At 44.8% G+C, this 25,565-nt stretch overlaps 2 protein-coding genes across 5 annotated transcripts in view; one reads left to right on the plus strand and one right to left on the minus strand.

The window, feature by feature from the left end:
- IQCB1 (IQ motif containing B1) overlaps nt 1-3,614 on the minus strand; it is a 22,939-nt gene extending 19,325 nt beyond the window's left edge. The window contains exons 1-2 of one of the 4 annotated variants that reach the window (XR_003566512.3): nt 3,422-3,575; nt 877-990 (exon numbers count right to left, since the gene is read on the minus strand). Coding sequence is in view for 3 of the 4 variants with exons in the window: in XM_043525255.1 (XP_043381190.1) it covers nt 877-976 (100 nt within the window). In the remaining variant the exon portion in view is untranslated. Of the gene's footprint in view, nt 1-876; nt 991-3,294; nt 3,367-3,421 lie in introns of those variants that run through there. The other 3 variants (XM_043525255.1, XM_007071888.4, XM_037912331.2) reach the window with 3 other exon arrangements.
- Nucleotides 3,595-19,404, plus strand: EAF2 (ELL associated factor 2). Its single transcript, XM_037912332.2, has 6 exons — nt 3,595-3,849; nt 8,557-8,651; nt 9,387-9,523; nt 10,931-11,076; nt 12,849-13,115; nt 18,549-19,404. Exons 1-6 carry the CDS (start codon nt 3,684-3,686, stop codon nt 18,593-18,595), a joined length of 858 nt encoding a protein of 285 aa, XP_037768260.1. The 5' UTR covers nt 3,595-3,683; the 3' UTR covers nt 18,596-19,404.
- The last annotated feature ends 6,161 nt before the right edge of the window (nt 19,405-25,565 follow it).

Raw genomic sequence — 25,565 nt, forward strand, 5'->3', positions numbered from 1 at the left:
ATGTTTCTGATCCATAAGAAAGCAACTAAAAAAAGTTATTTTTCAAAACATAAAAGGCCGAGTATAAATATGCATCTGAGATCAGTGTTAAAAAAAAGCCCAGTAACAATAATGTAAAACATACTTTAAATGACTATAATTTGTTAACTTGTATGGTTACAGATACTGTATCGAATTAAAGATCATATTCCTGCTTGCTAGTTACAGATTTAGAAGAGTGCAGCAAGAGCATACATACGATGTGGCAGGTAGCCCATACGTATGAATTTGCTAGTCCATATCAAACCAAGATGAAAATCCATTATGAAAACCCTTATTAACTTGATTATAATAATAGTCAAATTTCAGAGCTGGCCCTAGCTCGCACACCCTAGCCACCGACCATGTGCCGAAGGAACACTGCCAGGGTAAATCTTGCTGGAGGCACTGGTCGGGTTGTGTAAGAGAGAGAATAAATGAATGAATGAATGTTCGGCTTTTTTTATGTCACTTCCAGGCAATCATTCCCAACCCCACTAACTCTGCCCACAACCCCTCACAGAAGGGATTTTAACCAGGTACAGTGTCCCTGCCCACAGTAGCGTGGCTTTTACAGGAACTGTACTGGCAGCGGGGGATAGGCAGAGAAAAAGTCCATAGGGGCTAATCCTCTACTGGACTGAGGGTTCCCTTCCGTTCAGACCCCAGCCTCATCTGTGGTTCCCAAGTCAATTGTCACTTTAGGAAGATTTACAGGCAGTTCTATGTTACTGACCTTATGGAGGCCCTGGTGAATATACTCAAAGGAGGGAACAATTTGACTCAGTTGTATAGGTTATGAAAATGACTGTCCACACTTCCGCATTCCCTACTTATACCTTAAGAATCTTTATTTACCTTTTAACTTCAACAGCAACACAGGAACATCCTGATCAGAGCTTTCAGTGACCTGAGCGGCAAGTGCCAAAATTCTGGAATCCACAGCTGCTGGCTTCATTTTGTATGTGTCAGCTATATTTTAATAAAAGGAGTCAGTAAACAAAAGCAGCTAAGCTCAAAACTTTTTAACATGCAGTGCTTTGTAGCTAATATATATCATACCTAGAGTTGTTTAACAAAGGGAGGATCAGTAATGACATTGTGCACAGAAGAGGCACTAGTAAATCTGCATTTGTTATGTATGCACACGGGGCACATTTGATTCACAGCGTTCTTACAGGATTTTTGGCCAGGGGAATGGTGGTGAACAGAACCAACGAAGAAACAAGATTGAGCTTTTATCTCATCCTCCTAAGACTGTTCTGCTAAACAAACTTTGACATATTCAAGAGAGGACAAAAATCACTGGGAGAAGCAAATGTACTTTGAGCTTCTAACAGGCTGTGTCTACACATGCATAGTTCATTATTATTGATAGCAGTTATGTTATGAACACAACGGACTCCCAAGAAAATGCAATAAAATGAGAATGTTAAAACTGTTTAGACAGGGTTAGGTTCACAGAAACTTTCAGCTCAGCTTGCCCTTCCTTCATCATAGGGACTGAGTGGCACAAATGGGGCCAGATGCTACTTAAGAATTTGTTCTCTTAAAATGGATGAATATTGGCACTTGTCCATAATAAAAATCAAGTGAGGGAGGAAAATCTTATGGTTAAAGAACTGAATGGGGACTCAGGAGATCTGAGAATTCCTAACTCTGGGAGAGAGGTCCTGTGTAACTTTCAGCAAATAATTTAATCTCTCTGTGTCTCCGTTCCCAGCTATAAAACAGGATTAATACTTCCTTTCTCCCACCCTTTATCTGTTTTATTTATTTAGACCACAGTTCTCTTTGCAGGACTGGATTAGCTTAGGCTGCAAGCTCTTTGGTGCATGGACTCTCTCTTAATATGTGTTTGTACAGTGTCTAGTACATTTGGGGCCTGGAGATGTGTGGGGCCTTGAAGCACTGCTGTAATAGAAGTAATGACTGTTCTGATGCGAGGAAAATGTGGATTAGAGTAATGTTAGGTTAAGCCTCTTGCACTTTTTTTTAATAAATGTCCTCTTATTTTGGGGCTGCGGTCATTGAGAGGTATGGCTTACTTCCATGAAAAACTGGCTTTTTAAATGCATTAGGGGTAGGAACACATCTTAAAAAGCCAAGCAAAATGGCTTCTGTCGCCTTTCATCACCTTGCTCCACACAAACGTCTCTCCCTGAGGGAAAAAACAAATAAAATCCACCCTTCTTTGTCATGTCTGTTTAAAAAAAAAAAAGTTCCTGACAACTGTGGGAATAGAACTCAGATCATCCTTCTCCAAAAGCATGAATCAGGAGAATCTGCCTTACTGCCAGCAGCTGGGGGAGGTGTCTAGGACACACATTTGGGCAATTTTGGCTCTATTCCATACAGAACAGTGGTGACACATACACACTTAGCCAACTCATTACATTTAAAAAAAGCTGTACCTGGCAAAGCAATGATTCTACAGAAATAAAATTTAAAAAGAAACCTTTGGCACTGCAGGTTTATTGTGGGGAAAACTAAAAATAAGATAATGTGTCAAGTCAGGAACGCATCTAAGGCCGAGATCCTCAAAAGTATTTAGGTGCCCAAGGCTCAGTTCCTCAAAGTTAGGCTCCTAACTACCTTTAAGGATCTGGCCCTAAGTCTTTAGAAACTCTCCTATGTAGGCAGCAAATTTCCACCTTCACCTTTCAATAGGCAACCGGTGGCGTGTGTCAGTGTCAGCTGGCCTTAGGCAAGGGCAACTCAAATGGATGGCTTGGCTCTCACAACTCCTGGGGCCAGGCTCCCAATGGAGGGGCGAGAGGTGGAATCACGACCAACCCCTATCCTGGGATCAGACACAGCCTGGCCCTGAAGACGCTGAGCCCAAAGAGGGAGGCACCTGAGGATCCAAACCCGTTTCCCCCCCTCCCCCTCCAGAGCAGCAGGATTAGACAAGGAGGCAGCTCCTCCTCAAGCTCCCTTGCGGCAGGGGGAGAATAGGGAGATTCCCAAGGGCGGGTGCTTGGCATGAGTGAGCATCGTGCCCTGCCATCAAGAGCCACCAGCTAGGGACCCACGTACCCTCCCCCCACCCGAGGATGGGAGGAGCCCGCGTGGCCGTGCCCATTGCCCTGCCCCTCCCCCAGGATGGCAAGAGCTCTGGATAGCCCCCCAGGAGAGCTGGAGCCCTAAACGGCCCTATCCCATTGAAGTGACAGGCCCTCCGTCGCGCGGTTCTAGCCCCTGCCATCCAGGGGCTTCGCCCCGCCTCCGGGATTCGAACCGACGCCCCCGAGGCGGCGCGTCCCGAACACCTACCTGGGCGCGCTGCCTCCCCCACCCCACTCTGCCAAAACCGAGCCCAGAGGGTTGTAACGACCGGTCGCGAGCCGCCCCTCCCCCCCAGCTATGAGGTCACAGAGGTCTTTAGCCAACTGCAGCGTACCCCTGCGACTGTAATTTGCATATCCGCGTCCAGAGCCCAAGCGCGTGGAGAAGGGCGCCGCCAGACCTACTCCCACCCTAACCGTCCCTCTGTGAAAGCTGCATACAGATGCCTCGCGCCAGGTCACGACCGTGCCGCAGTAGCCTCTGTCCCGCGAGTGACGAAGGCGAGGGAAGGGCGGAGCTAAGAAGCAGCAGCCAGTAGGGGGGCTGGGTGGGCGTGGCCGGTGCGAGGCGGCGCCCCGCCCCCCGGCGGTGAGGGGATGTTGCGCGGCGGCGGGGGCTGCGCGGCGTCCCGATGGTGTGAGGCGGCGCGGGGAGCCGCTATGAACGGGGCGGCCCCTCAGCTCTTTGACCCCAAGGAGCGTGTGCTGAAGTTGGGCGAGAGTTTCGAGAAGCAGCCGCGCTGCGCCTTCCACACCGTCCGCTGTGAGTGGGGGCCGGGTAGCGGCCGACGCTGCCCCGTGACGGGGTCTCCCGCCGCGCTGGTCGGGGGGCAGCGGGTGTGGGCGCTGGGTGCTTGACCCTCGCGGAGTGAATCAGCTCCCCCCGCGCCCGTGGGCCTGGCTGGTCATTCCCAGGGGAGCTCAGCATCCCCCCCCACCGCCCCGACCCTCTCCTGGCCTGACTGGTCGTACCTTGGGGAGATGAGCACCCCCTGTAACCCCCCCGGGCCTGACACCGCCTGGCTGGTCATACCCCCCGGCACCCCTGTGACCCCCCCCCGGGGCATGGCACCGCCTGGCTGGTCATACCCCCCGGCACCCCTGTGACCCCCCCCCCGGGGCATGGCACCGCCTGGCTGGTCATACCCCCCGGCACCCCTGTGACCCCCCCCCCCGGGGCATGGCACCGCCTGGCTGGTCATACCCCCCGGCACCCCTGTGACCCCCCCCCCCCCCGGGGCATGGCACCGCCTGGCTGGTCATACCCCCCGGCACCCCTGTGACCCCCCCCCCCCGGGGCATGGCACCGCCTGGCTGGTCATACCCCCCGGCACCCCTGTGACCCCCCCCCCCCCCCGGGGCATGGCACCGCCTGGCTGGTCATACCCCCCGGCACCCCTGTGACCCCCCCCCCCCCCGGGGCATGGCACCGCCTGGCTGGTCATACCCCCCGGCACCCCTGTGACCCCCCCCCCCCCCCGGGGCATGGCACCGCCTGGCTGGTCATACCCCCCGGCACCCCTGTGACCCCCCCCCCCCCCGGGGCATGGCACCGCCTGGCTGGTCATACCCCCCGGCACCCCTGTGACCCCCCCCCCCCCGGGGCATGGCACCGCCTGGCTGGTCATACCCCCCGGCACCCCTGTGACCCCCCCCCCCCCCCGGGGCATGGCACCGCCTGGCTGGTCATACCCCCCGGCACCCCTGTGACCCCCCCCCCGGGGCCTGGCACCGCCTGGCTGGTCATACCCCCCGGCACCCCTGTGACCCCCCCCCCCCCCCCGGGGCATGGCACCGCCTGGCTGGTCATACCCCCCGCCACCCCTGTGACCCCCCCCCCCCCCCCGGGGCATGGCCCCGCCTGGCGGGTCATACCCCCCGGCACCCCTGTGACCCCCCCCCCCCCCGGGGCATGGCACCGCCTGGCTGGTCATACCCCCCGGCACCCCTGTGACACCCCCCCCCCGGGGCCTGACACCGCCTGGCTGGTCATACCCCCTGGCACCCCTGTGACCCCCCCCCGGGGCATGACACCGCCTGGCTGGTCATACCCCCCGGCACCCCTGTGACACCCCCCCCCCCCGGGCCTGACACCGCCTGGCTGGTCATACCCCCCGGCACCCCTGTGACCCCCCCCCCCCCCCGGGACATGGTACCGCCTGGCTGGTCATACCCCCCGGCACCCCTGTGACCCCCCCCCCCCCGGGACATGGTACCGCCTGGCTGGTCATACCCCCCGGCACCCCTGTGACACCCCCCCCCGGGACATGGTACCGCCTGGCTGGTCATACCCCCCGGCACCCCTGTGACCCCCCCCCCCCCCCCGGGGCATGGCACCGCCTGGCTGGTCATACCCACTGGCACCTCTGTGACCCCCCTCCCGGGGCACGGCACCGCCTGGCTGGGCATACTCCCAGCACCTCCCTGGCGGGGCACGGCACCGCCTGGCTGGGCATACTCCCAGCACCTCCCTGGCGGGGCACGGCACCGCCTGGCTGGGCATACTCCCAGCACCTCCCTGGCGGGGCACGGCACCGCCTGGCTGGGCATACTCCCAGCACCTCCCTGGCGGGGCACGGCACCGCCTGGCTGGGCATACTCCCAGCACCTCCCTGGCGGGGCACGGCACCCCTGTGATTCCCTATCCTCACCTCCCATGGGTATGGCGCTGGCTAGCTGGCCATACTCCAGGAAAAATCAGCATCCCCCCTTGGCACCCTTATAACTCCCCACCCCTGTAGATATGGCATTGCCTGGCTGATCATACCTTAGAGGAAATCAGCACCCCTCCTGATACCCCTGTAGTCTCTACACTTGTCTATCTATGTTGTACAAGTACTCTCTATGCTGGCAGATGGAGCTGAAGGAGATGAACTTGAGATAGTGATTGCAGATGGCTCCATCTTTGGGTTGAGAGATGGGGCAGTAAATGGAGAGGCAGATGCAAAGGGTGGCGGCTTGGGGATTTTTTTATCTCCCTTACCCTGGCATTTTCCTGTTGTGAGAATGAGCCTGTGAAGAGTGAGAGGTTGAGAGTGAAGATAGGGTAGATCAGGAGTTGAGGAGATGAAGTCATTGGGGCTTCTGGTGGGGTGAGAGTAGGGGAGCAGGCTGCTGTTGGTGACTGGGAGAAAGAGAAGATGGTGATGGGGCAGAAGGAGAGCATGTTGGATCTTTTTGAACTTGCTTTTGAAAATGTTGGCATGATGCAGCATGGAGAGCGCGGAGGGCACAGGGGGAGGGCTTTGGATAGGAATCAAATGTGGCAAAGCTACTGCATTCTTTGTTTGTATTATGGTAACACCTAGAGCCTCTGAATAACATCAGGGCCCCATTGAGGTAGATGCTGTGCAGAAAGGTACATTTGGTAAGAAACCATTCCTACCCTGTAGAGCTGACGGTCCAAATGAGAACAGAAAGAATCAGAGAAAGGGATTGAACATAGAACCATGAGATGTAGAACTGAGGCACAGAAAGATGAAGCGACATTTGTGAGGTTATACAGGGAGTCTGTGGCAGAGCTGGGAATTGAACCTAGGTCTCTTAAATCCTAATCCAATGTCTTGAATATAAAACCGTACAGTTCACAGCAGGTTGCAGTTATTGCTCATGAGAGACTCCGAGCAAGACTAATGAGCATGTGTGTTGCTGGTAAAGTTTGGGGTGAAGTTCACACAGTGCCTGCGTTCTTCATCTAGTTCTTCCTTTTATGTGTACTAAATTCATGTACCATACATTAAGGTATATTTTGGGAAACAATAGTGTCTTGGCACAATGCTACAAAAAGCTGAGTTTTGGGTGAAGCTCTGCCCCTGGCCATGGCAGGGCTCTCAACAATCAAAGATTAAAGGCAATATTGCTCTCAAAGCTAGTGTGCCCTTCCTGAGTACATAATAACTACTATCCTTGGAGGTGTGTTCTCACAGGTTCTGAAGGTATCTAGGAAACAAATGCTGTTAGGATTATGGTTCTGATAATTTAGGGCTGCAGTTTTTGTTCTGCTGTCTCATTTATTTATAGAATGATCCCCAAGGTTTGGTGTCTCACATGTTCTCTGGAGATTATCCTGTATTCTCTCCTACAGTGAGATGAGATGGATAATGTATATTCTGTGAGCAAATGGAATCCTATTTAATAGAATTGACCACATCTTTGGGGAGGAGGGTGTGAGAGGAACCTAAAAGCTGTGAGTGGATTTAAAGAGGTGCTGTAACTTGCAATCTGTTCAGTATTTTTAAAAAAATAAGTAAAAATAGGCTGTAGTACTACACCTGCCTTAAGTTTTCCTGTTGACTTTTGTGGGTTTACAAGCCCTTTTTTCTGGTTCAAAATGTTTCTCTTCCCTGTCACTCTGCGAAGAAAGATGCAAGGAAATCGGCAAACCTGACAGTGCTGTCAAATGCACAAAAAAACAGAAAAGCCATATTTTTCTCTAGCCTTTGTTATTGTAATCTTATCTTTTATACTTCGTACGAGTAGGTAAACTGGACATCTATTTAGTCAGCCATTTCTGAAAAGATTGGCCAAAATGCTAATTACCCAGCAGCATCCACTGAAGACTGGCATAGTCTCATTCTTACCACAAGAAGGACCAGAACTGTGGTGCTCAGCTCTGTAAGGTGCTGCTAGCAGGAGCTTGAGACCGTTGGAGCTTGTTTAGGACCTTGCAAATAAATTATGCTAGCTGAGTAACAATCATTAGCAGATCTTGTTGGGAGGGCTGACAACTCTGATGAAACAAACTAATGTTCATCTCTAATTTTCCAGCTCTTTGAAACATGCAAAGAGGGGAAATCCATATCCGCACAGAGACATTGTTAGGTTTCTAAGAATGACTGATGATAAAGGAGATTAAAATAAGTATATGAAGGTGGCTTTTAACAATTCCATTTTAGAGAGAAATATATGTACTTAAAAATAAAAATAACCACCACGACCTTGCTAGTGCATATGGTTTTGCCTTTGATGCTCTTAATACGGTAAGAGCATGCTATAGTTAGGGCTGCATATGTATTTCCAGTCTACTTTCCTGTTTTTAGTCACAGCTGTCTGCAACTTCCATTTTTTTTGGCTGAAATTTTCCAGGGTTGGTCTCAACCCAAAAGTAATTCTGTGGCTTTTTTGGAGGGTTTTTCTTTAAGTATCAGCAAACTGGTTTGGCCATTTATTTTGAATGTGAGGTGAACAGGAGAAACTTTCCTTATTAATCAAAATAAAAATCTTTCAACTTTTTTTGAAGAGCTCCAACACCAAAACTTGATGAAATTTAGGTTGAATATCAGGCAAACCACCTTGACTGTGAGCTCTATGGCTTGTGGAAAAATCTGCTAAGGAATGGTGGATGCTGCACTAGCAAAGATACTAAGTCATTGATTTTAAGTGCCTCCCAAACTCACCACCTTTAGATTTTATGAAATGTGTGTCAGTATTTAAGGGACTCATGAAAATCAGGGTGTTTTTTAAATTGTAGATGACTTCAAGCCTGCATCTATTGATACATCCTCTGAAGGAGACCTTGAAGTTGGCAAAGGTGAACAGGTGACAATAACGCTGCCAAACATTGAGGTGAGGGCTGAATATCTTAGGGGATGGGGAAAAGGAGAGGCTTCTCTCACTGAATCACCATATATGTTGAATATAGAAGCGTTTCACATTTCAGCATTTTCAGTTTGCTGTTGTTTCAAGATTGTATGCATGTAGCTTTTAAAGCATTGGGAAAGAAATAATCACACCAGAAAATGCAGAATTACAAAGGTCAGGTAATTATGCTGTAACATTAAGTGAATTCACTGTGCTGGAAATATGCTGTAATTGACAACCCTAAAATTCTCTGTCTATAAAACAAGTACAGCACTGACACTGCCTTGATGTTATGGCACAATCCCAAAGGGGTGGGAGTGCATGCACCACCACTGGGGTGGAGAATTCAATCTCCTGTAATCCCGGATTACTCTTCTGATATTGCCAACAAGCATTCTAGTTTTGGTGGTAGTTTTGTGATGTATGTGCCTGTCTGTTAGAAACTGGATTGCGATTACTGGTTTATTTCAAACTGGCTGGGTGAAATCAAGGCCACACTGAAGTCAATGGCAAAACTGCCAGTGTCTTCAGTAGAGCCAGGATTTCACCCTTAGTTACTACTAATCTGAGTTTCTCTTGAATTAGTTGGTAACAGATTTTAAAAGGCTAGAAATGATCAATTACAATGAACTTTTCATTACTGTAAAGGCTCATTCTGTATTTATACAAATAAGTCTATTGAAATAATGCTAATTAGATATTTTTTCAATTTTTAAATAGGGTTCAACTCCACCAGTAACAGTTTTCAAGGGCTCCAAGAAGCCTTATCTAAAGGAATGTATCTTAATTATCAATCATGACACTGGAGAATGTCGACTAGAGAAACTTAGCAGTAACATCACTGTGAAGAAAACCAGGTAGGTGGTTTACAAAAGAAACCGCTATGTCCCTAACTCATTATGAAAATGGTTTAGGGCTGGTACCTGAGTGCACATGCAGTTAGTAGGGTTTGAAACAGGACTATGTCAACACACGGTAGAGAACTTTTAGTGTACAATGGGACAATGTGGCCAGTTAGTGCACAGGTGTGCACTAGAGTTTACACCCTAGCTGGTGTGCACCAACATACCACGTAGACAAGCCGTTAGAAATAGCTGAAAGTGTAAATTGGGATACATACCAACTATTCTTAGCTTTTAGCAAAATTTCACTTTTTCAAACATGGTCCTTACAAAAACCTACCCTTGTTCAATGGAATGAAAAAGCATGTCATTATTTTTCTCAAAAAATGACTTTATAGCTCTCAAGTCTAGGCTAGTAGGGTAGGTTTTGAACAGAAACATTGCATATCCCTGCAAGAGACAATAACTGTTTTCTCATAATAAGTTTGGAAAATAGCTTTTTGCTACACAAATGAAATTGTTTTGCTGCTGTTTTCTGACTTTGAACTGTGTAAATAAAATAGCATAAATTCTTGTGAAAGGGTTTAGCAAAATGCTGAGGACACATTCTCCTCTTACTGAGTATGTAATTCCCATTAACACACATTCTGATGCTATGTCCACATATAACTCACTTCCACTAGAATTCTAATGAAGTGTTAGTGCATGACTGAAGAAAGTGTGAAACAGCATAGTAGAGGATCGGGTCAAAGGGCCAATATGAATGGCATCAATGGACATTGTACATCAAAAGAATAGTACTCACTGCACCTATATCTTGTTATATGCCACTGTAGTAGTGCAGTGTTTCCCAAATGGTGGGTCCCAAGAAGGTTCTAGATAGGTTGCCATATCCAGGGGCTGGATTAACCAATCACTGGGCCCTGGCCTAGGCAGATATACACTTCTCCCAGATTGGTGTGGAGGGGAAGCCTGGTGGTGTGGGAAGGGCCATCGGGCCAAACTTGAACAGCGCTGTGATCCCACAGCGCCAGGAGTAGGCAGCTGGTTCTGGTCCCACAGGACAGGAGCCACCACTGCAGAGTGAGTGTGGGGTGGGCTCGCTCTCCAGCCCCCTGTCTCCCAAGGCCTTCCCTCTGTACTGGGCTGCGCTAAACCAGAGGTATGGTTGTGGTGTGCTGGGATGGAGGGTGCATATATGTAATAGTGGGTCACAAAAAAAGACAAAATGCAGTTGGTGGATACCTTGTTAAAAAGTTTGAGAACCACTGTTACAGTGTACTTTGAAACTTAAAACTGTAGTGATACAGTTAAGAAAAACATAATGAATAGCTTCACACACAGCTTAGACTACTGTGTGTTTTTATTTTGTTTAAATATTGTTCTTCGGAATCAATTAAAATGTTTCACCCTGTCATACAGAGCTGAAGGAAGCAGTAAGGTTCAATCTCGTATTGAGCAGCAACAGCAGCAAATGCGAAATGCCAGTAAGACTCCAAACAATGTTAAAAATTCTCCACCAAAAGAAAAGATGTCTCCGTCTTCTCCTATGGACGACATCGAGAGAGGTAAAATGCAACTGTGTCACTTAGTATTTCAGAAATTTTGCAGACTTACATTATAAATAGGGCCAAGGGTTTTTTTGAATGAGGTGCGCACTAGAAGCTGTTACATAGGCAATGTTCTCTAAAGTTTAATGGCTGTCTTGACAAGAGTAGTAATCCAACAGTATTTGAAACCACATAGGATTGAGAATCAAATCAATCCTTAGTCTTATGAAGGTCATGATTAGCATTGCTTTAGTTCTCACTGAGTCCTCCCACTGCTGCTGTCTTAAGCTATTCAGTTGTAGGATTGTGGCACTGAAGCCAAATCAGCCAGTCCTCCACTTCTTCCTCACTCCACCTGTCCCTCCTCGTTCTTTGTCCTTTGCATACAGCAAATCTTTGATTAAAATGCTTTACAGCCCTTTTAGTTTTTAATAAAACTCTGAATTTGTATGAGTTCATTATCATGTAAACCTAGTCAGAGAGACTCAGATAGCACCCTACTTTCTAAATCAGATAGACCTGCAGAAGTGGTTCCCTAACTGGTAAGAGACAACTGAACACTTACATAAATCCCATCCTTGAGAAATCCCCAATGCCATATGCTATGTTCTTGGGAGACTTTGTTTCAGTAGGAACCTTTGTATTTAATTCAGTAGGAGACACACTTTTTCCTTTCAGTGGATGGGGGGAGAAAAGCAGGTGTTAATCGCTTGCTATATGAACACTAACAGGTGGTAGCTTTATTGATCTGAATTGATATTGGCTCTCAAGGATGTTCTGGATTCTTTTAAACAGTTTTTTCCCCCAGATATATCGTTATGCAGATGTCTTTTCTTTGTGATTTAGACAAACTTTGACCAGAGTGTCTTACTCCACAGAAAGGCAATTAAAAGTACCTAAGGCTGCAAAAGAAACAAAGTGGTGCTCAAGTGCATGAGAAACCTGAGAATTTTTCTCTGTGGTCTGTTTGTTTTGTTTAGAACCTGTTCTGAGTGCGTCACCAAGACTAACATATCCCAAAGCCCTGTCCCTATGTGCTGCCAATCAGATTTATTTGTTTAGCCACAGTAAATTGTGTGCTGGGGTCTGGATGGTTTCCTGCTAGCTATTCTAAATTTTTCCCAGACCTATAAAAAGAATCAATAAGGATTTAATGAAACTGTTCCATAATTTAAAAATATGGGTAATTGCTGCAGGTATCCCACAATGCTTAATTTGTGATTGAGAACAATGAATGTCTAGACAAACATGTACATGTTGTTTATAATCCCAAAATTGCTGCCAGCCATTGCTGCTGCACCTTCAGATGTTCCACTGACCAATTCCTTTTTTCACTATCTGTCCCTTGAGTCTAAATTGAGTTATTGACTCCTGTTAGACATCTGTAGAGGTGTTAAACAAAGCCTGAAAAATAAGACTTGCTAATCAGAGGCAGATATTAAGGGCTAGTTAGGTTGTACTGCCCACTGAAGTGTAGGGGGCAGCACCTTGGCCGGCAGCCTTATCTGAACCCTAATGCATCTCTGCTCTGAAAAGCATGTGGCCTAAAAGTAAGACAGCAAGGAGTGGAGGAGAGGAATATGGCATACAAGTAGGGTGATCAGGTTGCTTGTGTCCCCCACTTCACTCCTGGATGTTATGTCTTTGAGTTTAGTCACTTATGACTTGTAATAATATTGTGACATTCACTACAGTCACTTGCTTGTGCAGCACTTCCCTTGTTGCCATTTCCTTTAAACTCTGAGACTCCTCTTGCTTTGTTTCTTAATTAATCTACATCTTATTTTCAGAGCTAAAGGCCGAGGCTAGCGTCATGGACCAGATGAGTAGCTCTGATAGTTCGTCCGAATCAAGAAGTTCATCCTCCTCCTCATCCAGCAGTGAAAATAGTTCTAGTGATTCAGAAGATGAGGGGGCTAAGCCTTCTCTGCCTATGTCAATGCCATACTTGCAGCCACAGCCTGCTATGTCTGCCATACCACAACAGGCCATCCGTGACATGGATGCCAGTCATAACAAATCTCAAGAGAGTGGTGGCCATATGATGAATACACTAAGTAAGTACAGAAGACAGTGCTCTATGAAAAGAACAATCTCATGCTTTAGGAATCTAAAAGGAAACCAGAGACTCTGTAACTATGTCTCTATTGTAATTAAAATTGTGGGAAGAGATGCTGGGGTTTGATTGTTCAGTTGAGTTCTGAATTAGAAGTTGGGCTAAAAGTTACTTGACCATCAGAGATATTAAATTAAAGCTGATGCAGTTTAAAGTAGGTCATAGGCCGTACTGGCTTCCTCACAATTGCATACATTGGGACTATAGGACAGTAATTTGTGTTGAAAATGCTTGAACTGCTTAGGCACTCCCAAAACATGTGTATGATTTCCTGAGTAGATGATACTGGAATAATATTGTCCTGGTACTAATCAGTTACAAAAGAAGGTTATCCTAATCCAGTGGTTTTCAACCAGGGATACATGTACCTCTGGGGATACGCAGAGGTCTTCCAGGAGGTACATCAACTCATCTAGATATTTGTCTAGTTTTACAACAGGCTACATAAAAAGCACTAGCAAAGTCAGTACAAACTAAAATGTCATGCAAACAATGACCTGTTTATACTGCTCTGTATGCTATACACTGAAATATAAGTACAATATTTATATTCAGATTGATTTATTTTAAAATTATATGGTAAAATGAGAAAGTAAGCAATTTTTCAGTGATAGTATGCTGTGATACTTTTGTATTTTTATGTCTGATTTTGTAAGCAAGTAGTTTAAGTGAGGTGAAACTTGGGGGTACGTAAGACAAATCAGATTCCTGAAAGGGGTACAGTACTCTAGAAAGGTTGAGAGCCACTGTCCTAATCCACGCAGAAGTCTTGTGATTCATGGAGGCCTTTCTAACCTACAAGGTGCCAGTCCCCTCCTATGTATGTAGGGAATGGAGGATGTTTCATACCTTTTCCATGTTGAAGGGATGGGAGAATACCAACAACCAAAACTAATTCACAGTGTGTTCTGCTTGAAGAAAATTATGACAAACTTAAGATATTTAAAGTACAACTGGGATTTTTTAATACATATTGTTGTCCAGAAAGAAGAGTATCACTGGTTTGAACAGCAGCAAGCAACCACCTAGGTAAAGGTCTTCAAACTTAGCACCAAAATAAACCGGGCCTGATTTTTCAAAATTGATGAGCACCCACCGCTGCTGTTTGAAAACAAAGCCACACTTTTAATTAAGTGCCTAACTTCAGGCTCACAAGTTTGGAAGAACTTGGTCATAGGCCCTAATTTACATAGTGATGATATATCTTGAAATTTTTTGACAGTTTACACTGGTTATAGTGAAAATATCTCATACATAATCTGTATGTCCTCTTGTGTTTCACTATTATAAGGAATTAAAATTGGTAACAAGCTAGTTGTATATTGTGATGACGTAGCTAAGCTTACAATCAGGTTTCTGTTATAAGCCTTATTTTCATATACCACCTCCTTCACAGGAATAAGATTAGACTGAAAACATCTGATTATTGTGCAAGAGGACTAAATTTTTTGCGTTAACTTCCATGGCCTAAAGCAAATAGGCTTCATATTACAATCAGTGTATCTTTAGAAAGTTCTGTATACGTCAGTCCCTTCACTCAGACATGAAAATACTTTCAAACTTGCCATTTTACACACATTTAGGGGAAAAAAAACACTTTTGAGAATAAAATGAACCATCTTAAGTGACTAATGGCTAGTTCACAGCTGCAAAGCTCCCGTTGAAAGATTTACGCCCAAGTACAGGTGGCTGCTGCCACCAGTTAAAACTGTCATAGTGAAACACCCTAATGTCTTAAACTTGCAGAAATACCAAAACCACAGCAAGGAGCCCAGGAACCCTGTGGGACTTAAGAACTCTGCAGGGAGGGAGGTGGATCCTCTGACCCTTGTGAGCGGTCTAAAATTCATGCTGGTTTAGCTATAAACCTGCTTAAAATTTAGCTCTAATCCAGTTTACCTCTGTTACTTTAACATTTTAAGCAGCTCTGTAGATCTGTGCCATCTCCAGTTCTCCACAAATGCCTTTAAAATGTGAACTGCACCATAATAGGGTGGTGAGCTGAGATGAAAAGGCACTGTACGCTGGCTGCTGTGGGGAGCATGGCTCTCCAGCTACTCTCCTGCTGAGCTCCTGAGGCATCACCTGTGCAGTTTAGGAGCACAGCAGGAGAGGAGAAGTAGCAGTGAAAGCTAGAGAAGCAAGACAGGGAGACTGTGGCCTCTGAGTCTTGGGAGATCTGCTGGGTGTTGGAGTTCAGAGTCAGGGGTCCAGCATAGAAATTTCTTCCATCTGAAACAGTATCTTATATAAACAAATGTTTAAAACAGCAAATCTTAAGATCAAGCTGTTTAGTGGTTGTGTCACATTTGAGGTGTGACTTCAATGGGGCTACTCAAATGCATATATTTAAGCATGAGCATGTCTGCAGAATCGGGGCCCTCGAGGGTTAGTTGGGTATTTTACTATGTGCAGTCCTAATGTTACCATACATCTAGTGGCAATTATAATTTGGTGGGGCATAGGGGGTTAGTCAAATCACTCTCATTAAGTCATACAGCTGAAGCTTTGCAGAATGCTGAAAATGCACTGGTCTATGTCTGGAGCATAGTTACCTCTTAATATTGCCCTGTATAGGTATAGAACCTACCTTTTTAGGTAGCCTGGCCTCAAAGGCTTTGCCCTTTCCTTGCTATGAGCCTTGTCCCCAAAATAATTCCTCATCTACTTCTGAAATTGATTATGTAGGCCCATAACTTGTGACACAGCATGGTCTGCAAATGGGTGGTCTAAGGTATCTGCAAGAGAATATTGCATTTAAAAAATAGTGAAAAGCTGCTCTGTTTAATTTCCTTTTAAACAGAAATTACTAACTGAGAACAAATTAAAAATTCTGTGAAGGAAGATGCCCAATGACTTGCTATCCCTGAGATCTCTTGTTTGCTCACTCCTATAGTGCAGTTTTCATCCGGATATTTTTTTATTCCAGTTGCAGAAGCACTTAGGAGCCCCAGTCATGGACCAGCCCCACTGTTCTGGGCGCTATACAAACACCGAACAAAAAGATGGCCACTTCTCCAAAAAGCTGACAATCTAACACTTCTCCAAGAACTTATTTAAAAAAAGCTAAATACTGTATGGGACCACTGATTAATATCCCAGTACATGGCACACTCTGTAATGAAACCTACTTAATATCTTGATAGTGTCAACCAGCTCATCAGCACTGTGAAAATGGACTGTGTTCCTGAAATTATTTCCCTACTTTACTTCTGCTATTTGTTAAATCAGTTGAGCCTAAGTAATGTAGGTGTTTTCTTAGAGTCCTGGGTGAAGTTAGCTCTCCATGTTTTTGACATGTGCACCAGCCAATGTATCTGAAACTTCTTATGCTGGGATCGTGCAGGCTAGAATCTTTCTGGAAAGTTTGAGGCAACTATGAAAAGGCCTTTGCGAGGCATGGGTACAAAATGGAGGTGGGTTTAATTTCAGGGTTATTTTTCCAAACACTTTTTTGGGGGGGGGGAGGGAGAGGGGAGTTTGTCTTATTGTGGACACCTTGGCATGAAACTCCAGATTTGTTCCAACCTCTTGGATTTCATGAGACTGTTGTCTTTGGCGAGCATTAGATGGCTTATTTGAGGAATAACTGCTTTTGAAGGCTGTGCCCATGTGGATGGCTATGACCTATTTTTGGAGTGGACTGTGGGGAAGAGGCAAGAACAGCAACTAGGGAACTAAATAGGTAGAGGGGTAAAGGAGAATATTTTGGAGAACTACGTGATTTAAAGTACAACTGTAGCCATCCTAATGATACTTTTTATTTTGAAATAATACTTAGCCATCTCTGCTTTTTAATGTAAAAATAAAATGCAGAAGATTTCAAATGATATAACCAAGTGGTTAGGCGTACATTTTGTGTCTAATACTTATACTCTTCCAATCCCATCTGTGCTTTTAATCCTCCTCCTGCACTACAAGCAATTGTTTTTCACTGTTAATGTCCGACACAGGTAGAGTGTTCTGTGCTCTGCTGCAAAGGGCCATGCTGTAACCGTTCCCAGAGATAAAAGTTGCCGAGGACATGGTGCAAAACAAAGGAAGTGTAAACACAAAGCTTTGTTAAGGGGACTCCCATCAACTTCAGTCACTCTTACCTGAAAAGCTCTGACCTACCAATCGGGAGGTACCCATCCAGGCGTGTCCTCTCCCCCTTTATACTAACCCCTTGTTCTCATCTCCCTATAATGACCTCCTAACTAAAGATTGCCGTAACTGACACAGTTAGGAGCATTTGACAGTACTTTGTGTATAGTTGCTTTCATTAAATCATAGAATATCAGGGTTGGAAGGGACCACAGGAGGTCATCTAGTCCAACCCCCTGCTCAAAGCAGGGCCAATCCCTAATCTTTGCCTCAAATCCCTAAATGGCCCCCTCAAGGATTGAACTCACAACCCTGTGTTTAGCAGGCCAGTGCTCAAACCACTGAGCTATCCCTCCCCCCTCAGTCACTTTCCTATTTGTTTAGGCATTTCACCCAGCAACAAGGGGAGGGAAATTCTTTTCTTGTTTCCTTTTTTTTTAAATAAAGGAAAATGCAGTTGCATAACTACCAAGCTGGCAGGGGAATAGAAGGGCTGATGCAGTATCTGAAATTGCATCTAACTCATTTTAAAAAAATATAGATTTGCTGTTGACAGTATCCCTTTAATTTCATCCTATATGTGGGAGATGGTGGGGTGGAGTGGGAGAAAAACTGCTTGTCAAGTTGAAAAAAGAAATAGCAGGGAGAACTTATTTTCTGTTAGTTATATAGACAGCTGTTGCAAGCACTGGATAGTCGCTTTTCTTGTGTCCCATTTTAAAATAACTCCGATTAATTTTTTGGTGACAGCATACATAAATATTTCCTTTGATCTTTTGTTTGCTGTCTTGCTCCACAGCCTGATTATTTTTTTTGAAAAGGTGTGTCAAACAGCTTGTTCTCACCTTGATTTGGATACTACTTTGCTCTCAAACAGATCCAAGAGGCATTTAGATACATGCAGACAGCAATAACTCCTATCTTATTGTTTTATTTTTTTAATGAAACTGCATTCCCCAGCAGCTTCCTTGCTGATCAAGTATCAGAAGGTGGATGGGAAGCTAGCTAGTCCACTGTGGCCTGCTTGCACTAATTCCCGTACACAAACTCATTCAATCTGGTGGATTAAGTGTGAGTAATGCGGGGCTTTCAAAGGTCACATAAGTGATGTAGCCCTAAGACTCCCACTCGAGTAGTTAAGACAACAGATGAGTTTTTAAATCTATACAGTGTTTTGGTGTTAAATTCCTAATAGAAGATACTGGATGGGGGAAGAAAAAACTTTTCTTGATGGAAAAATAGTCTTAGTTTAATGGAACTAATACAATGACTTTATCTTCTATTTTAGGAAATGACTTGCTGCTGAGTGAATCTGGAAGTGACAGTGATGACTGAACAAGATTTTGGCCTTAATAAAGATGCATCACCTCTCTTTGCTAAAGCTGTCATAGCATCTATTTTGCACTAAGATTAGATTACCCAAGATTGAAATGAATGTCCTCAATTTTTGGAAATAGAGACATCTTAATTTTCTACTGGCACATCAGATCTATAGTACAGCAGCCCTGATGTCTAATCACTGCTCTGGGTACTTGTTTGTCTCTTCCAAATTACTGTATTACAGTATCGGTTCTTATGAACGGATTCTGATTTTTGCCTCAACCACCTGTTGTACTTGAAACTGACTTATAACAGCTAGTTACTTTATATAATAGATATGGGAATGGGGGAATTTCTAGTATTTATGGAGGCAAGTTTCCCTCCTGTCCTTACAGATAATGCTGATTTCATAACTTTATTTTTTTTTTTTTTTTGAGAGGGAGGGGATGGAAGGAAGAACAGCTGAGATCTGTCGTGTTAACTACATTGTTGTTCTGTTCACAGTTCATAACTTTAAGGAAACTGGTGAATAATATGGTCCACTCTTGCAGTTACAGTTTACAACACATCACTGAATTTTTAGTTTAATTGTATTATAGGACTTTTTATATTTCTGAGCCTTATGTCTCTTAAGGGAACTTTTCCTTTTCCCTGCCTTTACTTGGACCAGCTGGAATCCTTACAGCCTCTTCCTATCTGTATTTAGATAACTACAAAGACAGCAGTGAGTTTCCTTCATTTAATTCTGTAACTGAAATCATATAATTCCTTTCTAGGAGTTTAATACAATTAATTTAATAAAGCAATATTATTTATAATTTTAATGGGACTCATTGTTATGATTATGAGAATTCTTAACAGGAGGTAACATGGACTGAATTTTCTTTGTCGTAGCCTTGCCAGTGAGCTAACATTTAAATTAGAGAGAGGTGATACAAGTGAGTATGAAGTCTAAAATGTCTAGAAAATAATATAAAGAAAGAATCTCCACATTGGCATCCTACACATTTGTATATTATAAGGCCAGAAAGAACCACACATTTTAGAATGGCAGATTATATGCACAGTTTGTCTGAGTTGCAAAATGTATAGATGTAGGAGATAGCCACAAGAAACATCAGGCAGAGAAGTACTATAAACAACTGACTCAGTGATTACAATATTGATACGGTGTGCTGATCATTTCTCATAGCGTATGCCATGAGTGTGATCACTGAATGCTATTGTATCTTATATGAAGGAGGGAGGAAAGAATCTGCATGTCCAATCTTATTATAGCTGTGTGTTCATGCTTGTTGAATAACTGCTTTAAAAGCCCTGAAAAATCTGTAGTAGGGTATGTCTACACTGCATCTGGGAGTGAGTCTCCCAGCACAAGGCCACAGACTTGTATTGGTGGGGCTTGCACGAATGCGCTAAAACTACCTGTGTAAATGTTTCTCAGGCTGGAGTTTGGATTGGTGGGCCTTCACAGCTAAGCTCCGGCGCAAGCTGCAATGTCTACACAGCTATTTTTAGTGTGCTAGCATGAGCCCCACTAACACAAGTCATGGACTTAGGCTGGGAGGCTTGTTCCCAGAGGTAGTGTAGACATATCCTGAGTGATAGCAAATCATGGGGGGGGCGGAGTAGCAGAGTTACTGGATTCGCTTGAGAGAGAAAGAACATAAGAACGGCCATACTGGGTCAGACCAAAGGTCCATCTAGCCCCGTATCCTGTCTTCTGACAGTGGCCAATGCCAGGTGCCCCAGAGGGAATGAACAGAACAGCTATTCATCAAGTGATCCATTCTTTGTCACCCATTCCCAGCTTCTGGCAAACAGAGGCTAGGGATACCATCCCTTCCCATCCTGGCTAATAGCCATTGATGAACCTATCCTCCATGAATTTATCTAGTTCTTTTTTTGAACCCTGTTATATATAGTCTTGGCCTTCACAACATCCTCTGGCAAGGAGTTCCACAGATTGGCTGGGTGTTGTGAGAAGAAATACTTCCTTTTGTTTGTTTTAAAGCTGCTGCCTATTAATTTCATTTGGTGACCCCTAGTTCTTCTGTTATGAGAAGGAGTAAATAACACTTTCTTATTTACTTTCTCCACACCAGTCATGATTTTGTAGACCTCTATCATATCCCCCTTTAGTCATCTCTTTTTCCAAGCTGAAAAGTCCCAGTCTTATTAATCTCTCGTCATATGGCAGCCGTTCCATACCCCTAATCATTTTTGTTGCCCTTTTCTGAACCTTTTCCAAGTCCAATATATCTTTTTTTGAGATGTGGCGACCACATCTGCACACAGTATTCAAAATGTGGGTGTACCATGGATTTATATAGACACTACATTTTCTGTGTTATTCTCTATCCCTTTCTTAATGATTCCCAACGTTCTGTTTGCTTTTTTCACTGCCACTGCACATTGATGGATGTTTTCAGAGATCTATGCATAAGGACTCCAAGATCTCTTTCTTGAGTGGTAACAGCTAATTTAGACCCAATCATTGTATATGTATAGTTGGGATTATGTTTTCTAATGTGCATTACTTTACATTTATCAGCACTGAATTTCATCTGCCATTTTGTTGCCCAGTCACCCAGTTTTGAGAGATCCTTTTCTAGCTCTTTGCAGTCTGCTTGGGACTTGACTATCTTGTGTAGTTTTGTATCATCAGCAAATTTTGCCACCTCACTGTTTACCCCTTTTTCCAGATCTTTTATGAATATGTTGAATAGGACTGGTCCCAGTACAGACCACTGAGAACCACAATTTACCTCTCTCCATTCTGAAAACTGACTATTTATTTCTACCCTTTGTCTCCTATCTTTTAACCAGTTACCAATCCATGAGAGGACCTTCCCTCTTATCCATGACTGCTTACTTTGCTTAAGAGCCTTTGGTGAGGGACCTTGTCAAAGGCTTTCTGAAAATCTAAGTACTTTATAGCCAGTGGATCCCCTTTGTCCACATGCTTGTCGACCCCCTCAAAGAATTCTAGTAGATTGGTGAGGCATGATTTCCCTTTACAAAAACCATGTTGACTCTTCCCCAACAAATTATGTTTAATCTGTGTGTCTGACAATTTTGTTCTTTACTATAATTGGAAACAGTTTACCTGGTACTGAAGTCAGGCTTAGTGGCCTGTAATTGCTGGGGTCACCTCTGGAGCCCTTTTTCAAAAATTGGCATCACTTTAGGTATCCTCCAGTCATTTGGTACAGAAGCTGATTTAAATGATACGTTATAGACTACAGTTAGTAGTCTTGCAATTTCACATTTGAGTTCCTTCAGAACTATTGGGTGAATACCATCTGGTCCTGGTAGGTCCTGAAAGAGCTGCTAAGCAGCCAGAAGTGAAGCTGTCTTCAGAGTATAGCAGTGTTATGGCCATCTTGTGTTTCCCTCAATCCTAGAATGTTCTCGGACCAAAAAAGTGGCAAATGAATGTGTGGGGAGAAGAGTGTAAATGCTCACTAGGAATGTGATGAGAAGGGGCAAGACAGTCAAGGAGAATGTATTCATAAAAGGTGGAGGGATGCTTCCTTTCAGTTGCCATAGATCATGTGCAGCTTTCTAGTTCTTTATCTTCAGATGGTGAGTGAACAACCTAAAATGAACCAGAATATTTGCACATTTCTACTTTGCCCAGTTGTAGGTGGGTCTCCAGCAACTCTAAACCCTACTTGCTTCAAAAATTGTCCTTTGCAATATTGTCCTTTGCAAAAATTGTATTTGCAATATTGGCAATGTTGCGAGAGAAGTGTGCTCTCTCTGGCAACTGCTGTGAATGAAAGCTGTTAGCTCAGATCAACTGATGTGAGATGCTACAGGTAAAATACTTAAGGGTAGACGACCAGCAGGGCTGGCATGGCTCTGTGCCAGCCTCAACCAGAAAGGGAGAATGAAAAGGAGGCGAATGATAAGCCCAAGCTGCAGACACAGAAATGAAGGCTCATTCTCGTACCCCCTCCAACATTTTTTTGCACTGCTACCCTTCAAGCTGAAGTGGACTACGCTCTGTTGGGCTGTATGAAAGTTTTTGTGGGGGAATGTTGTTTGTGTGGCTGGCCCTGACTTAGGAGCTACTATCCAATTACTGAAAGGTATCAGACTAAAACTTGTCTGGCCACACTACAGCAAATACTAGTCTTCACTCTGTGCATGTGTTCTGTCATGTAATTGCTCCCTCCCTAGGTGTGCCCAGGGTAATTGCCCAGCTAGGAGTAGATTGTCTGGTTCAGCTGTTACAGCTGGTATTTCTAGCATTCACAGCAAATATAAAGAGTGGGAGGAGTTACTTTTAAAGGCACATTGCTCTGATATAAATTGTGTATATATAGATATTGGCTTATAATATCTCATTGTTACTTATACTCTCCATGTCTGTTGTAACTACATGTTATACCCTAGCCCTTGATCCTGCAAATGCTTATGCACATGGCTTAACTTTACCATTTTAGTAATCCCATTAATTTCAAAGTTCTTGATTCTTGACATGGTTCATGGTAGTAAAGTTAAACACACGTTAGTGTTTGCAGGATCTGGGCTTGAAAATGTAAGGTCTTTGGGGACAGAGACTGTCTTGGTTATGTTTTTGTTCAGTAACTAGCACAATGTGATATGGGGCTCTGAGGGCATGACCCCAATACAAATAAGTGTGTGAGTTAGATACCTATAGCACTGAAGACTAATGGTTTTGATCGATACCTTAATTGAACTTTCAGATCATTCTGTTAACCTGTTCTTCTCTTTAAAATTCAAGGTGGGAGATGATGAAGGCCTGGACAAAAGTTTTAGCTGTGTGGGTGAAGAAAAGCCAAACCTTAGAAACACTGGGGAGGGAAAAGTGGCAAGAGCTAGGCCCAGCCTGGATGTGTTGTGTAGGGGGAGAGAGAGAGAGGAGTTAGAGATGACTCCCAGTTTACGGGTTTGAGTGACAGGGAAGATACAAGTGTTGTGAACATAGTTAAGCAATTAAACCATGGAGCCTGATTAGATCTGTTGGTTTTCAGGAAAAGGAGAAAGCTTAGATTTGATGTCTATACATCTGGCTTCTGTCTGAACACTTTTTCCAAGAGGGTATTTTTTTCCTAAGGATCTTTTTATCAGCACCTCTGAGGTGCTGAGCACCCACTAATCCGGTTGGAGTCAAGGGAAGCAACATGTGCGCAGCACCTCTGAAAAATCAAGCCCATAATCCACAAGGTTGGTAGCTTAATTGGTGTCACAGAGTGAGCTGGCCGGGCCCTTTAAGCAGGTGGAGGAGGTCAAGGACTCGGTCTCACCTGTGCCAAGGTTAGCCCACCTCCTGAGGGTGAGAGAATCAGAACCGGGCCTGCTTAGGAGATAAGGGCAACCTGGGGAAAGCCTCCTGGGAGAGAATGAGTGGCAGAACAGTCAGGAAAGGGCTCGTGAGGAAGTCTAGGCTGAGCATGTAGGAAGAGGCCCTGAGAAGGAAAGACGAGGAAGTGTAGCTTGGTTTACAACGGTCCTAGTGCTGAACTCATGGCGTCGAGGAGGATGGGTACCGGTTGCTCTGATGCTGCTACTTTATGAGCTGGTACAGCCACTGCTATCAACAAGGGAAAGACAGGACCAATTAGAGCCCAGTAGGGCAGGCGGCTGAGCCCAAGGCAAAGGTAAGCTGTCCAACAGTGACCCCTCCAAGTCATTCTCTGCGCTCTCGAGAATCTCTCCATTTTATAAACCTGCTCCTTTCCTAAGAGCAGAATTTTGATTTTAATCTAAATCTTTTTACATATGTTTTAATAGTTTTTTTGGGGGGTGAAGATGTAATTAGATGAGCAGAAAGATGATGAACTCTTCTCCCGGCTTGGGGTGTTACCTACATTAAAACATACTTAGCATATTTTTAATCTCTCTCTTTCCCTCTGCCCCGCCCATCCCCCACCCCTGGACTCAAATCTGAGAAAAACATCCATGTACAAGCTGAGTTCTATATGTTGACTAATAGAAGTATGGATTTCTGATATTACTTTATAATGTAAACTAGTTTAAGTGAAACTTCAGTGACCACTGATGATGTATTGTGGACTAATTGCTATTCTTACTTACAACTCCACATTAAGAGGGAATTAAATAACTTTGGGAACTTGGTGTCTTTCAGATATTTCGTATTGGAATTGCCGTGGGTGCTCCAGGGCTGGAGCACCCACAGGGAAAAAATGGTGGGTGCTGAGCGCCCACTGGCAGGCCCCATGGTTCAGCGCCTCTCTCTCCCAGCACCTCCCGCCCACCGTAATCAGCTCTTTCACGTGTTTAGGAGTCTCAGGGGAAGGAGTAAGGACATGGCGTGCTTGGGGGTGAAGCAGGGGTGGGAAGAGGCGGGGCAGGGTGAGGCCTTGCAGGAAGGGGTGGAGTTGGGGCAGGGCCTGGGGCAGTGCCAGAGGTCGAGCACCCACTGGCACTTTGGAAAGTCGGCACCTGTGGGAATTGCTATGTATACGTGGCACCTCCATGACCTACTTGGAGCTGCTGTGAGTTATCAAATCAGTGCATAGCACACCAATGATGAGTTACAGGAAAAGCTCTAAAAGAATCTTCAGTAACTGTTGCCTTTCTTTCATGGCTTACAAGCTCCATTGTGGCTGGAGGGGGCTTGCATAGTATAGAAACTGGAATAGCACTTAGATTTCCTGGTGGCAGCTACTGTAGAAATGTGTATAGATAGAAATATTAGGATCCTAAATGATGAAGGGATGCCAAACTGACTTGGGCTTCTCACAGAAATACATTGCATCTGCTCCTGCAGAAGTCAGTGGAAACAGGATGCAGCCTCTTGGGATTGGCTGGGGCCAGCACTTAGTTCTTTCTGTTGCTTTCTGAAATCCAGAAAATAAATAAATGTGTTCCTCACATTTCCTTTGCTGAAAAGAAAACCCCTGCACTGTGGTGTGAAAGGAATGGAGATCAGTGGCAGAGATGACGGAGCCTTTCATTCAACAGAGGAAGCTTTGTGAGTTAATAGCTG

This window comes from Chelonia mydas, chromosome 11 (assembly GCF_015237465.2).
Source record: "Chelonia mydas isolate rCheMyd1 chromosome 11, rCheMyd1.pri.v2, whole genome shotgun sequence".
Taxonomy (NCBI): domain Eukaryota; kingdom Metazoa; phylum Chordata; order Testudines; family Cheloniidae; genus Chelonia; species Chelonia mydas.